Here is a 27,684-nt window from a genome sequence, read left to right as displayed (position 1 = left end):
GAAGTTCCACCCTTCTCTAACACCTCTCCAAAGACCATTAGAGAATGGCTCTATAGAATTTTTTTAAAAACATTTCCACCATTAGATATTACAGTTTGTTCCAACAGAATCTATTTGTTGTGAGGAAATAAACAGGGATAGGAAATCATTGTTAGGTTTTGGCAACTATATTGATAAAAAGCAAAATTTAAAATTTTATGTGATAAACAACTGGACAGAACGTAACCAATGTTCTCTCAAAAATTTAATATCTGAAAGAAGACAATTTTCTTCAAAATAAGATGTGACATAATTTTACAGCATGTAAGTTTAAAAGAAACTTATCTTCAACTGCTGCATTAATAAATCCATATGAATATAAATAATTTGATTTAACCACATTTGTCATTTCCAGTTACAGTTTAGCAATTACAAGCAAATACAAGTTACTAAGCTAGAGTTATTTTTTGTCCTGGTCTGAATGTTGAGCCGACTTGTCCTTTCCTCTTCTTCGGATTCTGAAAATTATCATACCTGGAAATAGAAAAAGATATTAGCAAATTCTTATGAAATGCCTTTGCTTGCATATGCCTCTTCAGATACACATTAATGCAACACAGAACTGCAGATGTTTACGTATATTTTTATGGAAATGAAGAGCGCATGTCCCCTCAAGACTTGGGGACCTGGAGGAGTTTTCAGCCACAAACCTAACTCAGAGAGCTCTCTGCCCTGCTTCCTCTTTGTTTTTTATTTTTACTTTTTGGGGCTGGGGCGGTGGGGGAGGTGGGACAAGGAATAGAAGTGGACAGGATGGTATAGACTCCTGGGAAGCATCTCTCATTCTCTTCCTTTCCTGTCCCTTCCTTCTCTCTTTCCCCTGCTGTAAGACCTGCTTATCTATGTATCAGCTGAGGAAGACAGCTCCTAACAATCTCCATGTCAGAAGAACCCGCTGGTGAGATCACAGAACATCCCGATGACAGTTTCCAGCTTTTTCACTCCAGTCTTTTCCAAGTCTAAGGAGACATAGTCTCCTTTTCTGCAGATTATTGCCTTTTCCCAAACACAGCAGCTACAAAGACCACCACAGAGAGTCAAACCCCAGCAATTTGAAAGTACGAGGGGCTGCTACTCAGTGGGAGCAGGAAGGACCTAGCTCTAAGTCGCAGAGAATTGGTGCCTCTTCATACTGGTATAGCTCTGAACATAATACAAGGGTCTTCTGGTCTGTGATTAGAATTTCTAGGTCCTACATTAATAAAAACAAAAGACAATGCACCGGTAAAATATTTTGTATGTAATTTAATATTTCTGAACAAAATTGCTGTCAGAAGCTATTCAACTCTGCCATTCCCCAATGGCACACACATTATTGTGTTTCTGATGAATAAGAAATGTGAAAAGACCAAATCTCCACTGAATACACAATTACCAAAAAAAATGTAATACTCACAGCTCAGAAAAACTCTTCCAGTCATCTTGGCTAATGGATGGTCTTATACCCTCAAGTGCAGTCATCAGATGGGACTGGGTAATCATTAAAGTGTTCTTGGCAAGCACTGACTGATTAAGGGTGCTGTCCTCCTTGAAAACAGAGCCATGAACAGACAATGAAAAATTACCACGGAAACAAAGACATAGTGCCATGAATATCAGTAACTCTGGAACTTCCTCGTTACATGTACAGAAATGTATTACAAATACAATCACAACTCCCCCGCCCCCCTCCAGTATTAAATAACACAGAAATAACTATTTAGTTAAATGAATGCCAACATCTGGCTTATTTCTCCTCAAACTAGGTATCATTTATCTTTGCTATTTTTGTGACATTATATGTAATATTATTGCAGAAATTCTTTATTGAAATACCAATAAACAATAGAAAAGTGTTAAGACTAAATAATCGAAAAAACTGCCATACTCCATTCTTGCTTCTGTAATTGGCTTTGATAGCATTGATTTCTGTCCTCAGGTGCTCTATTTGCTGCTCCTGGTTATTTTCCAAGGAATCTTCTTGAGAAGCTGTTCTAAGCATTGAAGGTTGTGATGATGCTGTGTCTCTCTGAGTCACACTGGTAAAATCGTGAGTTATGGAGTTTGGTCCAGACAAACACAAAGAGCTCTAAATTGACCACAAGGAGAAATACAGTAACTCATTATGGATCCAAAAGAGCAACTCCACCATTAAGATTTAGCCTACAAATTTAATTCAGCATAAGCTTGCCCCCACTGGCAAGAAGAGTACTTTCTCTTAAAAATATATCACATACATAACTTTTTGAACAGAAAGTTTAGGTTAATTTGCCACGGTGTTTAGGGAAAAGTACAAATGTGAAAATAAAGTGTTTTGTCTTTAGAAAAGGTCTAAATATTTTTGCAATGGCCTATCTCAAAAAGAATAAAGGTCTACTAAGTCCATTGTTTTATTTACATATGCAAATCAGTTGTTCTGAAGTCTGGGCAAGTTTATGTAGTTTGCTTTGGAGTGACTCATAATTTAAATATTAGTCACCTCCAAATTCTCTGTGCACTTTCAAGTGTGAACTTTCAAGTTCAACAACTTCAAGAGATCAAAGTCCTTGTAGCGTTACTGAAAAACTTTCCCAGTTAGAGGAAAATTGAACTGTCTAAAGATAAAATAATGGAAGACTACAATCTATAATTCAAGATAAAACATACAAAAGCACCTTAGCAGTCAGTAATTAGTTCTCCAATGTCAACGTAAGTTATCTTTGGCTTTAAGAATCAATGCAAGACAGTTTTGAAAACAAGAGTCTAACAACTTTGATAACTAACCTGTAATAGCAATTCTACAACAGATCCTGAAAACGAATGTCCGATGGATCACATGCAAACTCTGAAGTCATCTGTTCACCCTAAGGAGCTCAGAGGCAGCGTATTCTGTTTTGCTTACCTGGCAGCCAAGCGAGATGAGCTGGCTAGCTGGTCACTATGCGGGTGCCGGGTAGCCAACCAGCACATCTCTGTCTGCAAGCTAGCCAGAGAACGTGCTGCCTTCTGTGCAATGTGATACTACAACAACAGGAATTCTGCTTCTTAAGAGTGACGATGGAAGCTAAGGTTTACTTCTGTTGTTTACACAATCCCATGGTCAGATTATTCCATTAATGCACACTCTACTGGAAACTGAAAAATGTTTCTTGATTCTTAAGATTATGACTTAATTCTTGAAAGCTGGATGGTCATTGTTTAGTAATAAAACTAAGTTAAAAAAAACCCAAAACACCAAAAAGTTGAAAACTCTTTTAGCATTAAACTTTGGAAGGCAACAAGCTATTAGACCAGACAGTAAGATCTAGTATGAATGCAGTTTGCTTGATTATAAGGTATTAAGCAGTATTTTGGAATTTTGATTTTCAAGTCCTCCAAAGTTGCAGAGAAGCCCATATTGTATTTTGTCAGATCACATCCTTCCATATTCTTCCCCACCGTGGACCACAGGGTATAGGCTGAAGACAGTTTGAAGGACAAAGCAGACATAATTGTATTTATAAAACCATACCATTTGCCTAGTTCAGTTTTTCTGCTTCATAACTGATAATATTTAGAAAATTCAAAATATTAAGCAAGTAATTTACCAGTTCTGAAGGAGTTCCATTTCCCAGCTCTGATTCATAAGAGCTTCCAAAATAAAGACGATACATGTTGGACCTTGGATCTTCAGGAAGCAAGTCAGACATGTCTAAAGAAATAAGAGATTGCTCTAGCCCTGCTTCTCCATCTATTGCCGAATCATCTGAGCCACTGCTGTGGTTTAGAAAAACCATGGAAGAGAGACTGAAGTCACTATCGGAACTAGAACCGAAATCCTGTGACAAAGAACAGAACATTAGAAGTGTTAACTCATAACTAATTGCAATCTGAAATACATTACAAAATTTCATATACATCCAAATGAAATACTGATTTACATTTGATTCTAGTAATCTGTCCTTCTCTGGGAGTATATTTCCAAATATTTTGCTAAGAAAACCCAATGCCTTTAAGCAGAACTTTTCTGTCTTCATGTTAGAAAAATAATTTGAGGAGATAAGGTTTTATTTGTTTGCTTTAAACTGTCTCACTCACTCAGTAACAGCAAGTGTTGGGAAACTTCATGTACATTTTCTGTTGTAGAACTGTATCACTTCTGTCTCAACCATTCCCTCCAGGCAATTTAGTATCTTGTGTAAAGTGGTCTAGGAGATTGTGGTGAGTCTACTTTTACAGTGCCCAATTGCTGTACTCATCTTTAGTCACAGTCAACACATTTTAAGAGCTGATGTGGAAATCGCGGTTGTTGCTTTAGACTGGTGTCTGCAAACCTTTTTGATTGTACACCCCTATCAGTAAAAAAATTCTAAGCACGCTCCACCAAATATATGCATATTCATTTATTTGTAATTTATATACATGTACTATTGAAGTTCTAATATTTTCTTCCTGCACCTCAATGGATTGTCTTGCGCACCCCCTGGGGTGGGTGCACACCACTCCGGAGACCACTGCTTTAGACAATCGCCTCCTCTAATGACGGATAATCATCAGGTATCCTTACAACTACTTACTGATGCTACAAGTGAAGGGATTGTTAGGGAAGATATGCTGGAGATCCCTCCCAATACTCAGAGTTGCATCCTCAGAGCCCCATCCCTTGGTAACAGCTGGGACAAAAAGAACCCAAGAGGTCCCCTTGCTTTTGCACCCCTGACCCAACCCTTCCCTTTAACCTCCAAGTAGCGGAAGCCATGCCAGCCCCTTTCCAGCCAGAACCAGAAGACAGGCATCAAAAACGTGAAGGGAGGTGGCTGAATAGAGGCTAAAAGAGGAAAGTCACATAAGGGGTATAAACCAAGGGTGGGATCCTGTACCTTGGAAGTGCAAGTAATAGCTGCTGGTGCCTGGAAGATGAGCCAGAGCAGGCCACTTCAGACATCACCATCCTCTCGCTACTTCTCTCCTGACCTCAGATCAAATTCAGTCTGTTGGAACAACTCTACAAAACCCACCAATTCCTTGCTTCCTCCATCATCCAAAATGTGCCACCTCAAAACTGAATTTGCTAGCTGCTCTGAAGAAACTCTGAGTGGGTCCCTCCTATTGATCTGTCAGTCATTCCTCATAACAATGATAAACAGATTTGGCTTACATAAATCTATTTAACATTAAACACCTATCATAAAATGAAAAAAACTTGTGTTTAAGAAGTATTTAAACTAATTTGTTACATTCTTCTTGCATTTTTCTGCAAACATAGTAAGATTTTAATCCTCTGTATACAGATACAGGAAAACTAAACCTTATTAAACAGAATTTTGCTAAAAAACCATGGATAGAATTAACCCTTTCAAACATATCAACATCAAAATAAAAAGAGGAGAGACTTCTTTTATATCAGTTTTATTTACCTGTGTTAAACCTGAACCTAAATTAGTATGGATTGCCTCTAATTGGGCATTGTACAATAAAGCTTTTAGGTCAGCCCCTGTGAACCGTTCTGTTTTTGCTGCCAAATCCTGAAAGTCCACATCGTTTGCCAAGGACAGAGAATGACTGAGAGCTTTTAAGATTTCATAGCGTGAATTCTGTAAAAAGGGAGGGAAAAAAAAAAGTCAGTAAAGCAACCTGTTATCTTCCTTGTCCTGATTGCTAGATAGTGCTTTGGCCCTGTGACAAGCAACTTCCTACCAGAGGGAGGAGAGATCTTTTTTAAAGAAGATACTACCCTAATAATAGTACATATAGGACATACTGTGCAGTAATCAATCTTTACAATATAGGCATACATTTTGTTACATTTTCTTGAAGAGTCTAAGAGAAACTGTACCAAACGCAGTATACAGAGAAACGTATTTCTCTAAATATCCAGTTAACATCTGGGATTTTTATATATTAAATATATAAAAATATGAAGGTGAACTCTGCTACTCATGTCCTTTTGCAAAGAGAAGTATGACAAAAGTGAAAAACTTCTGTTTACCTGAACGATCATATTAAAAATCAGAAGTTTACCAGAAAAAAAAAAAAAAAAGAAAGGAAAAGAATATATCTGTGTTCTTAAGGCACAGGATCATCTTCTTCATGTGTGTTTCAGAATGCAATGATGTGGTATTTGTTAAATGTGCCAACTAATCTGAAAATGAACAGCACTGATTCTTTCTCATAAAATGGGGAATCAAAGACACACATTGCACAGCCTCAAAGGCCTGATCCAAACCCCACTAAAATCAATGGGAATCATTCCTTTCCTAACTAGTGACACATCTGACTTAAAAAGAGCTTGGATATTCCAAATTAAATATGGGTAAAGAAGAGTGGGATCAACTGGATTCGGAATAAAACTGCTCTGAAAACTTCAGATAATTCAAGAGTTGGGTTGGGAATGGCTATGGTTTATCACTTCAAGCAAATGGCAGATCCACTAGACTCGTAATTCAGAGAAAGACGCAGAACATTATAAACACCACCCTGCATCCAATTTCTTTCTGCAGACTAGTTTCCTTTTTTATTTTATTTATTTTTAAATCAGCTATATCCACAGGAACATGATTTGATCCTGAAGACTATGGTAGACAGCCTTGTCTTTCCCCAGTTTTGTGTGAACACATTGACACTAAAATCAGTGAATTTATACTGTTGTATAACTGGGGCTGGGCAATCAAGTCCACTTTGTCCACGTTTCAGATTCCACTAAATATAAAGAAAAGGAGAATAAAGCCCATTAGTTTGATTTTTTTTTTTTCCTTGCCGCTCATGTAAAATGCTTTGTTTCCTCACCTGATCAGGAGGTGGACAGTACAGGCACTTATCCAGTCGACCTGGCCTTAACAAAGCAGGGTCAATCAAATCTGGGCGACTAGTAGCAGCTAGCACATAAACCCCTTAGGAAAGTGCAGAAAAATATCATTAGCATCTGCTAAACTTTTGCGTAAAAAGGAGCACACGTATGAATTATTACCTTGTAAGCCTTCCACACCATCTAACTGCGTCAACAGTTGGTTAACCACTCGGTCTGTAACTCCTGTGTTGTCATGACCTCGTCGAGGAGCAATAGAATCAAACTCATCAAAAAAAACAATACAAGGCTTAGCTGCCTGAGCTCTAAAAGGAAAAAAAAGGCAATACTTAAATTCTGTTTAAGTTTGGGTCACAGCTAAAACTGCTTAGAAATATTAAAGGTAATTGCTTTTTGCTTCAGAGAACAGTTATCTTTAACGAGAGAACAAAAAATCTGTTTTCTGTAGAAATTAAGAGGTTCTGAAGAATTGGATTGCAATGGAATCACTGCTCATTTTTATGACATACCTTGCACTCACTTTATAATTTCTGAAGTACTCAACTGTCACGTTAATATACATGAAAGCTCTAAAATCCAATCACTGCAGATGAGGTCTTGGCTTATGTACATCTAACACAAAGACTGCCTACACTGTAAACTACACGGGAAGCAAAGGCTACGTAGGATATATTTACATTAGTGAGCATTGAGGGTGAGTAAGGGCAGAATTTGTAAAAACAGAACAACTGGTACGGAGGACCTCAGTACCAAGTCTAGTATGATCCTATGTACTGAGTGTTCATTACAAGTTGGAGCACACTCAACTGTCTCCTGGAATCACCTGAAAGGAATTCAGCATGTGTTTTCCAAGACAGTTCTGTGATATGAACCAACGCACTGTAAATGGAAAGAACTGGGAGTTCAGCTTCAAAAGTGCACTCCTGATCTGAGCCGAAATGCTCAGTCAAGTGGAGCATTAAATGACAGTCAAGTGGAACTTGCCAGGATCTGAACATCTGGTTTGGCACAACTAATTACTTCAGATGCTTTTGTGATCTGATGCCATGTCTCTCCTAGGACAAGAAAATTATTTCTTGGAGCTTCAACCAATAAAATTCATTGATAACATCACAAATCTTTACAAAGCCAACCTGTTAAAGATATCTCGAACTGCTTGCTCGCTTGCTCCAATGTATTTGCTGAGCAGCTCTGGTCCCTAAAAAAAAAATCAGAAAAGAACATTCACGATGTGTTTCTTAGTTTTAATGTGTGATTCAACATCAGCATAGATTTCATATACTAGAGTGAATTTTCTTGTAACCAAGACAGTGGCATCTCTGACCAGAAGAGTCGAGGGGTCTAGATAAGCCAAAAGAATCTTCTAAGCATTCCAACTTATTTTAAAGTAATAATTTCCATTTTTCTACTGTAACAGGACATGTGTTACAGTATCACACAACAACGGCTTACACTGTATTTTGAAAATATGTTTAAAATTAATTGCTCAACTTCGTTGTCCAGTGGAACCAAAATCTAGGATCTTTTTATAAAAAATAGGAAACTAAGAACATCTAATTAAATTTTAAAATTCTGCCTAATAAATAATTATACAAAAAAATCTCAGTAATAAAACTATGAAGTTCTAGAAGTCAAATGGTGGGATATCCAGAGACATACCAAATTTTAAATGTGTGTTTCTTACTTCGGTATTTTGCTCTCACAAGCACATACTCACAGGTATTATGTCAAGCTACTTCATTCAGTTAACGAAATGAATCAATTAATCTTCAAAATCTTGCTACCTTGATGCTGATGAAATTCATTCCACTCTCTCGAGCAACTATTCCTGCTAACAGTGTTTTTCCTGTTCCAGGTGGTCCATACAGCAAGACTCCTGATCTCTGTCTTATGGGCAGGTTTGCAAATAATTCTGGATACTGGAAAAGAGTTTCAAGAAGACATGTTCTAAAATATGTAATTATTCTGCAGTATACTGTAATGTCACTGACTAGTGTTGATTTTTGTCTAAACAAAATGTGTCTAATTTCTTTTATCCACATTATTATCACAAGAGCTCGTCTGGACTGTTGTTAGTTTACTTGGGGCTGAAGTGGGTTCCTAGGCTTCATAGGGACTTAAAATACAAACAAGTGGCATTTTCTACCAAGAAGAAACAGGACAGAATAGGGATGCACTAGAGCTTTATAATGTACTGGTACTTCTAAATTCCTATTTTAATCACTGACGGATATGATTAAATTATATAAGTATACAGTAAAAGATTCTGTCCATTACACAGAAAACTGTTCAGTCATTTCTCTGAAGACTGAAAGGGATGGCTCATCTCAATGCTGGAAGTTTAAAGCAAGGCAGAAAGGCCAAAATAAAATAAAGGGCAACTGGTGGATTGGCATTCATCTGAAAGAGAGTACTCCTCCAGCAAAAGCACTGCAGAAGACAGCTGGAAACGTTATCTTTACAGAGCCTGATCAGAAACCCTGCAACAAAGCGTGTAGCAAAGATCATGTTAGCAATACTGCAATATTCTAGGGCAACGCTTGATCTGTAGAAAAGCACAAGCCGTTGCCTTTTGTATTTGGAAGAGGGAAGGGGAAGGAGAAAGAGTTTTCCAGTAGCTGAAGGCAGTTGAAGACTGGGAAGCTACAAAAGTAGCTTAAAATCATACCTGTCATCTTTCTGTCAAACACCGTGTCACACCTTAAAAATCATTCTTCCCCTACTAACGTTATGTACAAAATTCAGGTAACTAATTTAAAAGAACAGGGTACCTTTGCAGGTAACATGATGGTATCCATGAGTATTTGCTTCACATCTTTTAAGCCACCAATCCTGTCCCAGCCAATGTCCTTAGGTTTATGAAGGTTAACATTTCTCAGAGCTAATGGAGTAAAATCTTTCAGAGCTTTCTGAAAATCCATAGTTGACAGATTCAATTCTGCTTAAAAAAAAGAAAAAAAAATCCTGAACAAAAGAAGGAACACATGGCCTACCAGTAACAAATTCCTCGCAATATGTAACAACTAAATACATTTTAAACATAAAACATAAAAACTGGCTTTTTATTTCTGTATTACTCCACAGGTTCCGGATAACAGAAGTAAGACTATGAAATAAGAGATTTTGTTGTCAACATACCGCCATTTTGAAATGTATTCTGGTTAGAAACACAGGCATGAATAGCACGATCAACCAGCATAGTAAAATCTCTAGCAACAAAACCTTCTGTTTCCTTTGCAATACATTGGAAGTCAAGATCAGAGAACTTCTTTATATCAGAATTCAGTTTCTTTTTTATTATGGAATACAGCATTTCACATCTTTGCTTCTGAAAAACAGAATTGTGCAGGAAGTGTATATTAAGTTTACTATTTATATGGGTTTCAGAAATTCAAAAAGTAAATACATACAAGTTACTAAAATTTCCTTAAATATTTACATGTCACCAAACCTTCAAATAACAAAATCTGAGCAGACATGAATATAAACAAAAGCTGGTTCTTCAGGTGAATTTCAATAAGTTCACCAGTTTTACAACTTTAAATGTTTACCTCGCCACAGCTATCTTAAATCCAACAATAGTAACGAAACAACCCCCCACCCCCCAGATTCTACTGTTTTACACCCATTTTTTCTGTTTCACAGGAAAAGGAACACCTTTCATTTTGCCGATATGAGTAGAAGATATTTGAGATTAAATATATTGCATTAGATAAAAACACATCAGATAACTTCTATCTTTTGAGATCCTGACTTTTCCAGTGATGTCTCATCCTTATTCATCTGTTAGTATCAAAAATGATAAAGGCAGGCTTGCAAGAAGTGGGAGAAAGCTACATTGTATCTAACACCGAATCCCCTCCTCAGTGGCCTTTAATTGCTAGCCTGTGACAGAAGACAAGCAGGCAGGAACAACTCATGTTAAATACAAATGAGTTACCATGTCTGTGTCATGCCCTTAGGGCATGCACAGGTATGAAGTGCTGCTTTCTCCTGCAATGAAGTTATACTGTTTATTCTTCCCTCTATACTTTTTACTTTTCAAAATGGACTCTATTCAAAAGTAGAGGGATATAATTCATATAGAAACCAAAACCCTCCCATAAAATTAACATTTTGTTTTAATAACATTTTTAAAATACACATTCTAGGGACATACTTATTCCTCTGAGTAGTGAAAAAACACACTTAGGTTTAATCTCATTTATCTAACCATAGTGACTTACATGTTTTTTCAAAGCTGCTCCTCTAGAATCCCCTTACAGGTAAGGAGGAGACATGCATATCTCACCTATGTTAGACAGCCTGACTTGTTTTACATTGAACTGAAACGTCCTCTGAATACACCCTTCTCTCACCACTGAAGATAAGGAGAGTGGGGCCAGCTGGGAGTTTTCACTGGATTACTTTTATTTTTTTAGAACTTTATGATGACAGACGTAAGTTCTGAGGTATTTAAGTACCATGAAAGAACTTCTAAGATTTCCAGATTTTTTTTTCTCATCTTCGGGTGTAACCTACTATTTTTGCAGCTGTTCCAGTATTGTATTTGAGGCTGCAGGGAAGGCAAGCAACATTTTAACCAAATGAATAAATACCTGAATTTACCTGATCTGGAGATCGGATACATTTGAAGCACTGAAATATGTGAGTTCCTTGAGCTGAAACCAGGGAAGGATGTAGGGAATGTTCAGACTGACTTGTGGCAATTAATGCAATCAAACTCCCCATGGAAATAACTTCTTTTATCAGATCTTTCAAAACTAAACACATAAGACATTGCTCCATGAATTGCAAAATAACGAAACATTCTGCATTTCATAATAGACATTTCTACTGTAGTGGAGAGCAGCATTAGGGCACACAGAATGTAACATCTTACTATATATTTGTTTTATTTCCATGTTTACAGGCTTTTCTTTATTAAAAAAATAAAAGATGTATAGTTAGTTTTTCCAGGACAGTACACTCCATTAATAAAATGCCATCAGAAGTGCTCTTTAAAAGTTAAATTTGTAACGTCACTGATGATATCTACCACCGGATATTAAATGTGATTTTTCTTTTGTGCGCTATGATCCCTGTTCTAGAAATATTATTCCCTCTACGCAAACAAAAAAGGGAAAGTTATAAGAATAAAAATAGATGCTAAGCCTAGAAAATAAGCAATCTAGGAAAAAATAATATATGAATGTCAAAGAAGTTATGGATGCAAGGTAGATCTTCAAAGAATAATCTTTAAAACTCTAAACCTCTGTTGTATGCATTATACCTGTAAATAAAGTAATAAGAAATACAAACAATTCTGCAAGTAACTTAAGTGCACATTTTTAAAAAAGAAATGATGTAAGATTTTTCTGAACTTCAAAAGTAATTTTATCAAAAATTATGCTAACTCCCTCAAACTGAGCTGAGAAATGGAAGATATTTTTTGCTACGGCTTGAATTTTACATGAACACAGTTGAATACAGCTTAAAAAATGAAGATATTAATCTTAATAATTTAGTTTTATTTTGCGACTTATCACTGCCTAGATTTTAGGGAATAGAAAGGAACTGTATACAGGATGTCACACTACAATTGATAATCTTATTTTAAAAATTTGTGGATTGTTACATGGTAAAATAAAATAGAAGTTCTACAAAGTACACCAAGTAGGATGATAAAAAAGTTAGTATTCAGCTAAAAGAAGTTGGTTCTAAACATCAGTAAATATCAAATTTATACATATCTGTAATTATGAATAATAATTATGGAAAACAGGATCAATTTTAATGATATGTCAATTATAATATTGATCTTATCAATAATTATCAGTTAAAGATTCATCTGTAATTTGTAAGCAATTGCAACATATTTGAGTGCACAAACAATATAAAAAGGAACTGAGAAGCCTCTGCCACTGGCAGCGGTACTGACAGCAGGCATTGCCTTCAGCAGCGGTGGTGTATGTACCATTGGCAATGACTACTCCAAGCTCCAGAGTGGACTATTTTGAATCAGCTAGTGGTCCACAAATGGTCTACATACCATAATTTGTGAATCCCTGCCACTGAATACCACATGGTCCAGAGGCAATAACGACACAGACAGAATTGTCCAGGTAGGGTGGTACAATTCAGGTGCAAGAAATTCTAAGTTCCATTATATTTTTATCCAGACACAGGTAGCACAGTATTACCATAAGCAAGTCTATTGCTTTGAATGGTTTCAGGGCTGTTCTCATGCTCTGGTGTAGAAGGTACTCCAACAATGTGATCAAGATCGTCCATCAAAAGAATGGATGGTTGTCTCCATGCTGCCTCTAAGAAAGCTTCTTCCACATTTTTCCTTATGTTTACTAATCTTTTTCCTAAAACAGAAATACAATTTTAATGACAAAACACATCAGGAAAAAAAATCATCAGACCGACTACATTTTGCTCAGGTAATACTACAATGTTTTGATTCGTGTAGCTTAACTTTACTCCTATAAATCCAGGTACCAAGATTAAACTAGTCTCAACAGCCAGTAAAGAAAAAGAGTCCACATCTTCTATCAAAAAAATACTAGAAGGATCCACCTGTCCTAAAATGAGATTAATCATCTTTCACTAACCACTATAGAAGCCTACAGGTCTAATTTCTAGACAGTTAAAAACAGAGCAGTATCAGCAGCACTCTAAATTAGCTACAAAGACTCCTGCAATTGGAAGAATTTTTCAGAGCGAAGGACCTAGCTCTTTATCAATCTTTCCCTTTTTCTCTGGAGCAAGGAGCTCAGTAGGGACTTAAGCAAAAAGAGTATAGCCATGCAATATAAGGGCTCTGTAAGAAAACGAGTATTCTCTGTCTCTGTAACACCAAGAATATTTGGGAAAGCCAGTGAATGAGAGAGTAAAAAAAGCATTTTTTTTCTCTTCCATCTTTGGCACAAAATTCACTTATTTTGAACTCACAAAACCTAAGGATTCATCTCATCATCATCTATAATCATGAGTGTTAGATGACTATTGCCATCATAAATCAGGTTTCAGCTGGTGGTTCGATCCTTCTTTGGTGCCTGTGTCAACCTTTCACTGAGTAATACAGGTATCCTTTAACACTTACAATTTGTTAACATTTGTTCCAGCTAGCACAGCTGAAAAAACACACAGTTCAGCTTGCACCTTCTTCCTATTTTGTAACAATTAGAAATAAGCTAACGGCAGCTGTATTTTCATCAGACTGTTAAAAATGCTCATTGCGGGGCATCAAATATCCTTGCAAAAGCAGTAATAATACTAGCAAAATTATTCAGACTAAATATAGTAACTTCATAATTGTGCTTCTGCATCATACAGCAAACATTTGAGATTAAATAAAAAATTATCATACCTCTTAAAGCTTTACAATCAATTACTTCTACATGAGCATCCAGTCTATCGAATGCTTCTTTGCAGATGGCCTTTGCTAATGTTGACTTTCCACTTCCCTACAAAAATAAATGTGAGCTAATGTAAATTGACAGAACTATTTCCTTCTGTTTCTGTGGAGTTTTTGTCACAGTATACACCAGTTAACAAGCTGGGAAAGCTGTGCACACACTGATTTTATTCCTCACCAAAAGTATATAAGTATTCTGTCTTTATATCACTTGGTAGAGACCAAAGCCCTAGAGTGAAACAAGTATAAACAAATTCAGAATGGATACATCCACTGCAGATAGTGTTCTGATTCCACCGAGTTCAGTGTTAAGACATCTATTAGTTTCAGTGGAATATGGTATTAAATGGATCACCATAAGAGGCAACAGGAAAATAAGAGTATCAACTCCACTGCCATTTTGTGCTATAACACAGGAGAAAATACTACATTCTTATTTTCATTCAAATATTTCAGAAACAAGAAGTGTTCATTATACTATAAACACAAAGTAGATTAATCCCCTAAGGGAACAAACAAACTGAAATTGCACTGGTAGCAATCTTTAAAACTTACATTTTTTATATATATATAATAATTACACATGAAATATGAATATATATTGAAGTGTGCATCTAATTTGTATACATGTATATAATATAATGTTTTACTGAATTAACTGTTCAGTTAACTGCTTTTTTTTTCAGCTTGTTCTTTAATTCTTCAGAATTCACATGGTATCAAAGAAAACTAACAAAATCAGTTTTGTAACTACAGAAAACAATCTGGGAGGGTTTGCAAGTAGAGAGTAGTAAAGTGTGTACCTTTCCTCCTGTGAGAAGCACCCCTCCACTTCTCAGTCCCACAGCAATAGTAGCCAGCTTTTGAGATAAGGGACGCCCCAGAAGACTGTGGCTTATGTGTTCAAAGGAAGATGTTCCTAATTTATCCACTCCCCTGCAGAGCAAATAAAACATTAAATGGCCTAGGGTAGCATCAGTACACACAATGTAAATAGTAACAGCTTGCAGTAGGGTGAAGTTTCAATGCTGACACATTTCTACATACTTCACCTTTTCAAGAAAAAGCTAAAGACAATTCAATTTGAAGAGACAGCACCTTTATTTTGCAGTGGTGACACAGGGCACACAGACAGACATTGCAGAACACCCCCACAACGGAAGGGTTATCTAGTCATTCTACACCACTCTAGCATGAGGTCGGTCTCAGAAGGTAAGAGCTAACCGTATTCTGGGGCTTCATGTATTTGAGTGTCTGAGTAACAACCTACTAAGGAATGTAACAAATTGGTAGAACATGGAGCATGCCTGGGTCAGAAAATTTCTCAGCCTTTTCAGAAAAGCAGCACATAGTGCATTTGAAGGCATCCTTATCCTTCACCGGTCCTAAATCTTTGTGACTTTCAACACAACAGTGCTCCTTTCAGGTCCACAAACAGTAAGGCTATCAGTTTTGTATTTCAACTTTAAACAAAAAGTGTTGTTCCAGGAGAAATGGAACCAACAAATGAATCCTGGTTTCTAATACCCCTAATGCTTGGAACAGGCTTCCTAAAGCATTCCTTGGGGAACCTTCCCAAAGGTCGATGCCCCAAGCCTGTTAGTGTTTAAGGGGCATTTGGACAATGCCCTTAATACGCTTTTACTTTTGGTCAGCCCTGAATTGGCCAGGCAGTTGGACTAGATAATTGTTGTAGGTCCCTCCCAACTGAAATACTCTATTCTACCCTACTCTATTCCTACCAGATCCCATCCCTACCACACTACCCCTAGATCAGTTCCTATTCCCTCTTCAACATATCCTCAGTTGCCTTTCACAATGCCGATAGCATATACAATACTTCAAGTGTCTCGTGTCCCCTCTGCCCCATCCCTACCTCAAGTTTGCTACACAGTACCACTGTCTTCCCTTATACTAATGACCACAGCTTAACATACCACTTAGTTATTGGCTGGGAAAGAGCCAGCATGTCTTATGGCTAGTTTCAGACTGTACCACTGCCACTAGCCACCTAGCAGGTTAACCAAGTAGCTGTTGAGCTTACATTGCTCCACTCCTACATTGTGGAGACACGATTCTGAATTTCCCTCCTCAGATGACAATTCTGATAAAACTATGAACTAAGTTTCTTTGAGACCCGTACTATTAAATTTAGTTAAACAAGTAACCAGGTTTAAGTTACTGTGGGAAGAGGATTGACAGACAGACTGCAACATATCAAAAGTTTTGCTTCATTTGAAAACCCCAGCTAAAACCACCCTCCAACAACGCCAGTACCCCTTACTGCTACCTAGAGGTCTGTTGCATACCCCTTAGAAGCACAGCAAGAGTCACTGAACTATCAGTATTTCTTCTGAAACTTACGCAGTTCTGAGATCTCCCATCCTATTGTCAGACACGGTGAACTTCTCAGTACATGAGTACATTTCGTCATGTAAAGTTTTCTATTCACTTCAGTAAGACTATTCATAGGACAAAATTAACCATCTACATACACTAGGATAAGGTCTGAACCCGACACAAGCCAAAAGATGCAGAGTTTTTTTTAGATCTGGCTTAGTTTTCAAAAAATCTGCATTTCCATCAATATTTTTTTTTTTAATTCCCATTCCCTCCCATATTTTCTACTATGAAAATGTCTCACCCTAAATCATTTAGTTTGTGGTAGGGAAGGTTCGTGTCTGTATCACACATAGGTGGCTGGCTGTCACCATCAACTTTGCTAGTTAGAGGATGTAAAAGAACCTACAACAAAGGAAAGAGTTAGTACTTTACATTAAATATAACTACAGAAGAAGGGTATAGAAGTGAATAGCCATTTTTGGAACTGTGTAAAGAAAATGTTGCATGTATGCTTTGCTGAAGCTTATTGCGCTGGAAAGAAAGATGCATTGGTAAAATGGCATCGCTACAACTATTTCCAAAAGACGATCCAGTGTTTACAATGATGTAACAACCTGAGATTAGATGTTAGGCCAAGTGCTGTTTATACTAAACTAATTGTTTCTCCTCCTGGGCTCTTTGCTGTTGTGCTGGCATAAGCACTTGTGAGACAAGACAGTGAATCAGGTCAGGAGTCTGATCTGGGTGAAAAGTAACCTGACAAAACACCTGGCTTTTTTTCACCTGCATGAATTTTTCAGTCTAGTTCACTGGGGAGCTAGTAGGAAAGCTGGGCAGGCAAACAAGGCTAACAGAGAGGTTCACAGATAAGAACAGGCTGGTAGGAGATGCTGACACTGCTATTAAGAAATGGATTTCGCCCTTTCATCTTAGTACCAGTCACTAGCACAATTTGTAGAAGTCTGCTTGTACTTCTCTACTACCAATAGAAATAAAGCTCATTTTACTTTTTTTTTGAACAGGAATCCTAAATTTTGCAGGAAAAAAATCTATTCTAAACAGCCAAAGCAGGACACCTTAATTCTCCGCTAAAATTTAACAGTTATCAGTTTAAAAATGAAAAGATGTTATCCCAATCCTGTAACCATAATCCTGGAGTCACAGGCACTGGTTCAACCAGAATTATTAATGGAAACAGTAATCCTAATATTAAATAGAAATATTTATTCTCCTGAGAAAGGAAAGAACAGAAGCACAGAAACTATATGAACGAGAAGGCAGTGTGAGCTTGGTAGGTTTGAATGGGGAATATATCTCATCTTTGTCAGAACAAGCTACCGTTCCTGCCAGATACACTGTGAAGTGATTTTACAGTGGTTTAGGTATTAAGGGAAAGAACAACTAAGTATAAAGATAGTATGTTCAAATTTGGACAGTACTGACTTTCCTCTGCTCTAATTGATTTTTCCGAGAATTTAATATAGACTATGAAATTCAGTAACTAGTGTGGCATGCCTGGAATGTCACCAATGCTGAGGCTATAAAATAACATAGAAGAATGCAGATATTTAATTTAATGAACAGACTGACATTATTTATTTAAAAAGGGAAACCAAAATACATTATATATATAATGTAATATATTTTTAACCAAATATAACAATTTAAATTACTTGATACCTGATACTATGTGATATTTACTTGTATGTTAGTCTTTTGCAGCAAGCTGGGACTCAGTATAAAAATATTCTCAGACTTATTTTCTTCAATGTGCGCAGGATGCACTACACTAAGGAAAAACTCCTCCATTCCTGTAAAAACGCAAGGAACAATTATTAAAATTCCAAATAAATTCAGTTTTTATTCCTCACAAGATAAAACAGATTAGTGTATTTCGAATTTCTACAACATAATCAAAAATGAAAGAATAAAAAAGGTTAATCATTATTAAAGCTTAATTCATGCTTACAGTTTCAGTGTAAAGAGATATCTGTTATGTTAAATGGTGTATACAGAGATTAAATGGCATATTGCCTAAGTAAATTCCATAATGGACAGTTAAAACAGCTACAGCACAGGACAGTATATTCCTTACCTTCTTTAACAGACAGATGTATACAGTCTGTGCTTGTCATTATCCATGGGAGATCATCAGTAGCAGAATCCTGCAGCCAAGAACTGAAAGCAGATTTAACATCACCTTCATGTATATCTTTATGCTAAATAGGAAAAAAAAAAGAGGGAAATTAAACAAAACAAGGTGTAAGTAAGTAAAACTGTTTTATTCCTATGCATGAAGCATTTGTTTCCCTTATGGCAGCAGAGAGATGGAAGAAGATATAACAGTTTTACTTATACAGAAAAATAACATTTTGCCAACAAACACTATTTCTATCGACTGCTCTATGGAAAGCACCTGTCTGGCCCTTGCAACGGCAACAGTTGAATCTTCCACTACCTCTAAAGATTTTATCTTTGGAACACTGATGTGAGGGCAAGGAAAAGCTTTTATTCTTCTTTTACTTATCTGTATTGCCAGATCCAAGAGCACTACTCAGCTCCTGGGTTTGAAAGAGCAGCCAAGATATGCACCAGTATTGACCTGTGACTTATTTCGGGTGCTCATTACACCCCTCTCTTCCCTGTATACTCTGCTTCCTATACAAAGAAGCCTGGGCTCAGCTAGATCAGGGGCACCACTAACGAACTTTAACAGGCAGGCAAAGGGATCAAGCAACTTATCCCAGATCACCTATATAAATGGAATAGGAAGTGAAATTGAGACTAGATCACATATATCTTGGCTGAGTTCCTAATCACAGAAGCAAAATTCCTGTCTAAAAAAGGGGGAATCAACCGAGATCATGGAAGCAGTGTTCAGAAAGGAAAATGAAAGTTACCGTCATATTTCTTTCTGTGTTTCTCTTGTTTGTTCCAAGAACTAAAAAAACTTCAACTGAATTACAAAGAAAGGGAGAAATCTCTATTTAAAACATATAAAAGCACACATAACTACTTTGTACGATTTTAGCAAGTTACTGACAGAATACTCTTAACTCCAATATTAAAAAAAAAAAAAAAAAGTAATGCAGTTCAAACATTCCTCTGTAGGTAAGAAACCAAAATAGAATATCGGGGATAAAGAACAAACCATGCATAAGCCCTGCTATGATGGGAAATGCTGTATCTAAAGTTTGGAGGGGCAGCTAACATGGGAAATAATCAGTCTAGTGTCGCACAGAAACAAGCATATGGTACATTATGAAGAAATACGTCATTCCAGAGCTACATCTGACAGACTGTGAGAACTGGTACAAAGTATGTTCTTACTGTCACAGATGCTCACACAGAAGACTGGGTATGTCTCACTTACAGGAAAACAGAGATATTCAATCATATAACTCTAGCAAATTAAATCTTTAGCACGAGGGGAAAAAAGATCATCATTAAAAGGAAGTAAAAACCCAAACAGCACATAAAAAATTATAATTTTACTGCAATTGTCTTTCTTAGGAAATCCACTGGGCACTGCGATGTTTGAAAAGTCTAAGTGTGTCTTCTTCCAGAAGACTTAAAATGGGTATTTCCTCTTTAACTCTATGATTCTTTTTGTTTTTATAGGACTAAATGCATACACTTAAAATTTGCTAGGTTGGAACCAGTATTAATGTACTGCAGATGAGGGTCTGATGCAAAATTATTATCAATTATTGTTGCTATTTTGACAGCAATTGTTTATGTTTGAGACCTAATTAAACAGAAAATACATCTTTTCCATACCAATGCCATTTCTCCTTCATGATGTCAACATCCTTTTTAATAAGAAAGACATCAGAAATTTTCACAATTTGAGAATAATGGAAGACCCTATGATTTAAAAGGTACTATACAGCATTCCTCTAACAGCTTCAGGAAACTGGGAGTTAAAATTCAGAAGTTCTATTTCCTCCACCCTCTGTGACCTCTGCCAGTTCCTTTAAGTAAGTAATTGTTACAGATAACATGCCAAACTATTTGAAATACTTACCAAGTGCAAAACAAAATTCAGTGGCTTGATGTTTACAATATCATTGATCGAAATACAAAATAGTATTACTAGATAAGCCTTGTTTAAGTGGATCATAGCATCTTCTTAATTTAAATGACTTACATAGTAAAAAGAAAAAGCAAGGAATTATTCAAAAAGGAAATTCTTTTGGAATGATGCCATACATGATAGACAACTTCCAAACTATCATCTAACAAATGAAAACAAATAAACATTGAAAAACCCCAACCTTGACCAGAGCAACATTATCAGTTTTCCAATACACAAACAAATACGTGACCAAGAATATCAACTCACTAAGTTCTGTTTGGGTTGCAGTCTAAGAGATACAGGAATTTTAGGAATAGATTCAACTGACTTAATTCGGACTGTTGAATGTATTTCAATACGTAGTTTTTTTCTCAGTCCATCTGGAATCTGAAATATTTAAAATAAAAGCAAAGAAAAAGGAAATATCAGAAAGTAAAACAGTTATAATATTGCATTTATAGTATGACATCAGTTTCTTCATCACTAATAGAACCTCTACACTTGGTCATCGATCTGTTTATTGGTTGTAATCTGCAAGAGAATTAAGAAGGAAACTGTAAAATGGATGGTAGTATCCAAATCTTGTTCTCTCATGCACACTTCTAATTGCCTTTTATCCTATTGGTGAAAGTGCTCATTATAGCTGACCATCTACTAACTTCTTTAAATAAAACCCAAAAGGTTGTAAAAGAATAATTAGGAGGAATTCTTAGAACGTTGTAAGAATGCTTTTAAGTATAGGACAAAAACAACTCTACTTTCATCTGCTGATTAAATTTAATTTTACATGGGCAGGTAAATATAAACAGGGCATTTTGCAGATCAGAACTAAGCACATCTGGAGCACAGAGAGAGAAAATCCCATTTCCCTAAATTGTACTAGTCAGTTTACCCTTTTAAAAAGGAAACTACTTTTCAAATATTCTGTGTTATTTTAAATGTATATCCAAATTGAAAACATCTCATAAATGTTTATTAAGTCTGAAAGACTTCATGGTTGCTGGCATTTGGAAAACTGTTATGTCTCTCAAAAGATTTAGTGGTAAAGACCACTGCAGGCTTTTGCTCTCATTCTCAACAAAAAAAAAAGTGAATGTGAGAAGTATATTATGTCAAAAAGTCAAATGGTGATTTGGAGTGCATTTTATCTATTTTTGTTGATCCCACATGTGCTTCCAGGAAACAAAGAACATAAGCAGGCTGTAGTTCTTTCAGAACAAGCTGAAATGTCAGTGTCTGCACACCAGGACTTATGGCACCTTGCAAAATAGTATATAAAAACTAAAATAGTTTAAATTATATAAAAGCTAGTTGATAATTTTTTAAGATTTATTTTAGAGAGTATATAAAAGCACTTGCAAACATCGTGTAGCACTAGGATATGTGATCCCATTACTTTACAGTTTGATGACACCTACAGTCCAAAGCACATTTTAAAGTGGTAACTGATGAAAAGAATCTCATTATGCAGTACTGAATGTATATAAGTAGATACTTTCACATTCTCATACGGTGGCTACCAACGGATTTTGAAGAAAGCATGCATTCCCTCCAGAAACACTGAAGAATTTTCCCCATCTGGTGCAAAAATGCTAAGGGTTCAGAAACCCAGAGTACACGGTACATCTTGGAGGATGATGGTAAGTAACGTAGTCCAGAACGAGACGGCTTAGCAAAGCACAGCTCTAGTAAATATTATTTGATTATAGTATACTCTACTTGAGAGCTTAACACAAAGTCTATATCCCAAAACTGCATGTTAATTAGCCAGTTCCACAGTTACCCAATAGAAAATATTATCCAATAAGAAGTCCAAAAGATAGCGTGCTCAAACTGACCCAAACTCTTCCGACATGTAGGGCTTCCCCACTGTGGCCATACTCTATGACACTCTTTAGGTCTTCAAATCCGTTCCAAACGATTTGAACAACAGATCCCTCACTAGATGCTTGACTGCTATTAGAATTAGAATGATTTTTGTCTTGCGTACTAGTCAAATGCTTTTGCTTTTCAAATGGCAGGTTTTGCTTTGCTTCTTGATGACGCTGTCTTGGGGAAAGCAGCTCATTAATTTTCCCATAAGATACTACAGGATTTGGATCCAAATCTATAAATTCTAAATTCCACGGAAAAACATGAATAGCACTGCATTTCAGAAATGCATGAGTGGCGGATGCATTCTGTACGCTGGGAGGTTGGGACTGACATACTCTAAAAATGGAATCCATGTGAATTAAGTTCAGCTTGTCTTTGAAGGTGCTCATTTCATCTTTATCACACAAAGTCTTTTGTTTCTGCTGAGATGTATGAGAGAAAATGCTCCCTATGAAGTTCCATATATTTGGGAGAACATTTGAGCCCAGCGTCATGTTTGCATCAGCCTTACTCTGTTCAGGGACTCCTGGCTTTAAGTAAGGTTGTTTGGCAAAAGGATCCTTTACTGTTTCTTCTTGCTCCATGTTATTTTTCACAAAACTTCTGAGCGAGATGTCACTTTCTGTGGAAGGCGTGCTGGTGATATTTTCCTCAAGTTCGCGTGTTTTGGGAAGTATCAGAAGCTCCGTGCACGGCTCTAATCTCCCATAGGGGGCTGCTGGCATAAGTGTACCTGAGTATGAACAAAGCAGGTCAATGAATGCATCCACTCTTGCAAAACAACTTACTCAAGGTGCCACAAGAGCCTTCACTGTTGCTTACCGATTTTGATGTAAACGTGAGTGTGCTGTTCAACCCATACAGGAAAGATGGCTTTTGGAAATACTATTCGAATCTGGTCAAGAAGATGTTTTTCAAGAGAGGAAGCATGCAGTTCCTGGGAAAATGTGGTATCATTACAAATTAAATACTGCATAAATTTTTAACATTTCTTTGAAGATAAAAACTCTGTGTCTCTTTCTAATACACCATTTGAAATACAAAATACAATTAAACCCCACCACATTTAGTATTTCCTTAGGGGCTGAAAAGAATGGGGCATTGTGCAAAAAACTGCTTGTGTCAAAATCTCTGTCATCTGTAAGAAAAGGACATGAACAGGGAAAAGGTTTTATTACCAGAATTTCCCAATCATCTGTTGAGAGTGGTTCCACTTCTACTTGCTGACAGGAGGAGACGTGGGAACAGGGTTCAAGAAATACCTGGCAAAAGTAACACCATTTCAAAATATTTAACTTCTTATTTTTAAACACAGAAAAGCTCCATCTTTAATTCAACTAGAAAACCGACACCTCCTTCATGATACATTTTCATACTTTGAACATACGTCTTCTTCATGACACTAGGTAATTCATAAGCAGATGGATGTTCAACGTGTTGGAAATGGATTGCATTGGGCATGCCTGGGGACTTCACCACACTGTGAATGGAAGGGAATGCGAAAAGCATCAAGAGCTTTACCAGCTGATAACAAACGATCAATTTTTTAATGCATATTGATCACATAACTGTCTTTGCATTTTTTAATTTTTATTTTTAAATGTCCTGGACTCCAGAAAGCAGAAAAATTCATCAAGTTGTGCACAAATTTACATAAGGCAGAAACAGATGAAGCAATGAGGAAAAAGTACACTACAAAAGCAAAATCGGCTCCTTTATGAATGGTTTCCCAGGAAGCAGCCCCGCTTCCACAGAACAGTTTTGAGGTCCTGTGTATCAGGAGGAATGATAAAAGCTATTGTGGCTTAGGCTTTTCAGAAAGCATTAAACATGTATTTCCAAAGTTAATTTTTACCAAAGGCTCAATTTGACAGAAAGTAACAATTTTGAAACAATATCACGTCATACATTTTTAAATAAACTTCATTACATTTCTCTTGATATAAAATTAGTTACCTGTCCTCTGAGAGAGATTTACTTCAGGTCAGCTTTTATGAAAGTAACAATTGATTTTAAATTCCTCTAGGTCCTCAGTTTGAAGCGAAAGTTGAGAGGAATACCTCTTTCCCAACATGGTAAATAGAAGGGCATATTACTACGAAACACAGCAAACATGCCATTCCTCAATCCAAAGCAATGGCAAAACTACCTAATTATTCATTTATTCATTCGATTGTACAGATTATTATTTCCAGGCAACAGTTGGGTGAGGTTTTCTTAGGTTTCCTTTGTCAATTGTTTTTCTGTTGAAGGCTATTAATTGCTAGAGCAAAAAAGGGTAGTTCCCTTGCCACTGAACTAGTAAAGTTCTGCAAACAGATACATCACTTCTAGAGAGAATATGCTAAAAAAGTAAACAAGGTAAGATAACACACTGCTTTGAGCCACATTCTTTGATGTCTTCTGTTATACTGAATGAAATTTTCCATATGAGAGAATAGGCATATATGAATATACTACACAATAACACTGTGTAGAGTAATACTTTTCTATTCTTGTTCATTTAAATCTCTACCTATTAATATAAAAAAAGACCCTTGCATGTTGAGATTTTAATAGTCCCATGTCAGAAAGCTCTGCCTGCCTCTTAGGCATCTCTTCAATTTCTGTCCAATGAAAGAATCGTTTCCAAGAAGTTTAACACAGTGTCCAAGAGTAAGAGGTCAATTTAAATACATGTTCAAAGAGAGAGGACACACGGGGACATATGGTGAAAGGGGGAAAAAAGGGATGAAAATTTAAACCCCAAAAAGTCAAACAAGAAGAAATATGCAGTAAGTCAATAATTACTTTAAAATAAGAGGAACTCCAGGCAAAATATTCTCATAAGGTAATTCCCAAATTGTTTAATTGCTTAAAAGTGCATTTTCCTAAAATTAATGGCACTGCAGATAGTGGCTTCAGCCTGTCCTGGTTTCAGCAGGGATAGAGTTAAGTTCCTTCCTAGTAGCTGGTACAGTGCTGTGGTTTGGATTTAGGATGGGAACGAAGTTGATAACCCACCGATATTTTAGTTGTTGCTAGGTAATGCTTACACTAGTCAAGGACTTTTCAGCTTCCCATGCTCTACCGACTGAGAAGGCTGGAGGTGCACAAGAAGCCGGGAGGGGGCACAGCCAGGACAGCTGACCCAAACTGGCCAAAGGGACATTCCATACCATGTGACGTCATGCTCAGTACATAAACTGGGGGAAGCTGGCTGGGGGGGCCGCTGCTCGGGGACTGGCTGGGCATCGGTCGGCGGGCGGTGAGCAATTGTACTGTGCATCACTTGCTTTGTGTATTATTATTATTATCATCATATTATTATTATCATTTTATTTCCATTATTAAACTGTTTTTATCTCAACTCACGAGTTTTCCTCACTTGTGCTCTTCCAATTCTCTCCCCCATCCCACTGAGGCGGGGGAGTGAGCGAGCGGCTGCATGGTGCTCAGTTGCCGACTGAGGTTAAACGACGACACAGCCCCACAAAGACCTACCCACAAGCCTATCCTAACATTATTTAGGCAATTGTTAACGGTTTAATGAGCAAATATTTTCATGTTTGAGACATTTCATGGTGGTTAACTTTTCTTATGAGCAGATATAAATGAAGTAACTGTCTAAATACATGAAACGAAGTTTATAGCTAACTTGTAAATTATTACCTTTTCAGGTACCTTGCAATATACTCTTTATTTAAATAAGAAAGAAAGATTGCATTTCAAACCTGTTCTCCATCTGTAATGCCAAGTTTCTCTGCTAACCGTCTATTAATCTCTGCAGTATTTTCACCTTGGTGCCCTCGATGCCTGATCTCCATCCAGCTCAGAAATACAGGCTGATGACCACAGGATAATTTCACAGCTTGGCCCTATGAGTTTCGAAGAAATAAAATAAATTAACATCAAAACAAGCTAAATAAGATGACTATTAGTCAACCTAAACTGTATTTGATTAGAGAGAGATCAAAGAAATTAAAAATATTTTCCAGATTTTACATGCCCTATTTTAATTAATATTCCCTAACAATAACTTGCAGTGTTTACAACATGTTAGTAAAGGGAATTCAGAATGAATTCATGTCACTATTAGCAGTGACAGATTTTTTTTTTTTTTTTTAATGCCGGCAGACTGGCCAACTTAATAACCAAGACCTTCCTTAGAATTCTTCTCCACGTTGCCTATCTGCACAACTCTCAACATAGAAGTGTATGTTGGTTTCAACTTTTAAACAGCTTTTAATTTTTATGGACTATTTTTAAGTAAGGAAAATAATTCGTCTTCCCTTCTGTATTACGGTCTATCAAACAAATATCTTACAGAAATGTGTAACTACGTATTCCTATTTCCCAAATGAGGAAAAAACATAAGCATATGCTTAAACTTCGTATGCATTTTAACATTCGCATGGACTCCAAGAGTGCTTTCATGAACTGGGGGATGTGTAAACTAAGTTACAAGTCACACAAACTCAGACCAAAATGGTTTTATCAATCTGTTTCAGAACCACTCAGCTATTCTGATTCCAAACTGAAGAATCTTAATATGTTCAGTCAGTTTCCATATAAAGAGACTATATCCTACACTGTGACACTCAACTGACATTTTCTGCATTTTTTTTTTTTTTTAGATGACTATTTTCATGAAAATCAAGTGACCGAGATAATATATACCATGGATATACCACAGATTTACTTGTTAACATAGTGATGTTTTCTGTTTTGTTCTCAACTGTATCCTAATAATCTTAAATATTATTTGACTTTTTGGTAAACTCTGAAAACATTTTCAGAGAATATCTACAATGGTTCCAAGATCCTTTCACCAAATACTCAATTTACAGCTCTTCCCTGTCTTCACACAGATAAAGCCTCTCCCCCCCCCAGTGTCTTAATCTTCACACAACATTGAGTTTCATAGACCATTTTATCACCCACTTATCTAATACCTTCTGCAATTAGACTTAGCTTTTGATTCCATTTAAGTTTTTATATGATTTACTCAGTGTAATCTATTAACATAATTATCTCCTTTTTAACATTTTTAGTCAAGAGTTTGCATTCAATATGCTATTTCTATCAAGATTTCGGAGATCATGTATTTTCATTTTGTGGATCATGTTAAGTAAAAGGGGGAGCCCACCATAACCAACTATGTATAGAATGACGCTACAAGACTTCAAAGCAATTACACTCCTTTTTCCTCTCTCACCAGCA

General features: G+C 36.5%; 1 protein-coding gene across 2 annotated transcripts; it reads right to left on the bottom strand.

Moving 5' to 3' along the window:
• Positions 1-233: 233 nt before the first annotated feature.
• Positions 234-26,333, bottom strand: PEX1 (peroxisomal biogenesis factor 1). Of its 2 annotated transcripts, none has more exons than XM_009330516.1 (23): positions 26,196-26,333; positions 23,661-23,744; positions 23,305-23,419; positions 22,446-23,215; positions 20,875-20,994; positions 18,625-18,748; positions 18,231-18,340; positions 16,831-16,931; positions 14,990-15,122; positions 14,139-14,235; positions 12,964-13,134; positions 11,390-11,544; positions 9,920-10,109; positions 9,553-9,719; positions 8,566-8,700; positions 7,915-7,979; positions 6,944-7,086; positions 6,763-6,866; positions 5,394-5,570; positions 3,585-3,815; positions 1,907-2,107; positions 1,436-1,566; positions 234-513 (listed from the first exon to the last, which is right to left on the bottom strand). In XM_009330516.1, the coding sequence occupies exons 1-23, from the start codon at positions 26,286-26,288 to the stop codon at positions 429-431; spliced, it is 3,702 nt and encodes a 1,233-aa protein (XP_009328791.1). In that variant the 5' UTR covers positions 26,289-26,333; the 3' UTR covers positions 234-428. The 2 variants fall into 2 exon arrangements, with proteins under 2 accessions (XP_009328791.1, XP_009328790.1); XM_009330515.1 differs by having other exon boundaries at positions 11,390-11,442; positions 26,196-26,324.
• Positions 26,334-27,684: the final 1,351 nt, after the last annotated feature.

This window comes from Pygoscelis adeliae, unplaced genomic scaffold (assembly GCF_000699105.1).
Source record: "Pygoscelis adeliae isolate BGI_AS28 unplaced genomic scaffold, ASM69910v1 Scaffold27, whole genome shotgun sequence".
Taxonomy (NCBI): domain Eukaryota; kingdom Metazoa; phylum Chordata; class Aves; order Sphenisciformes; family Spheniscidae; genus Pygoscelis; species Pygoscelis adeliae.
Note: the sequence above shows the minus strand (reverse complement) of the source record. Positions and strands in the feature narration are given on the sequence as shown.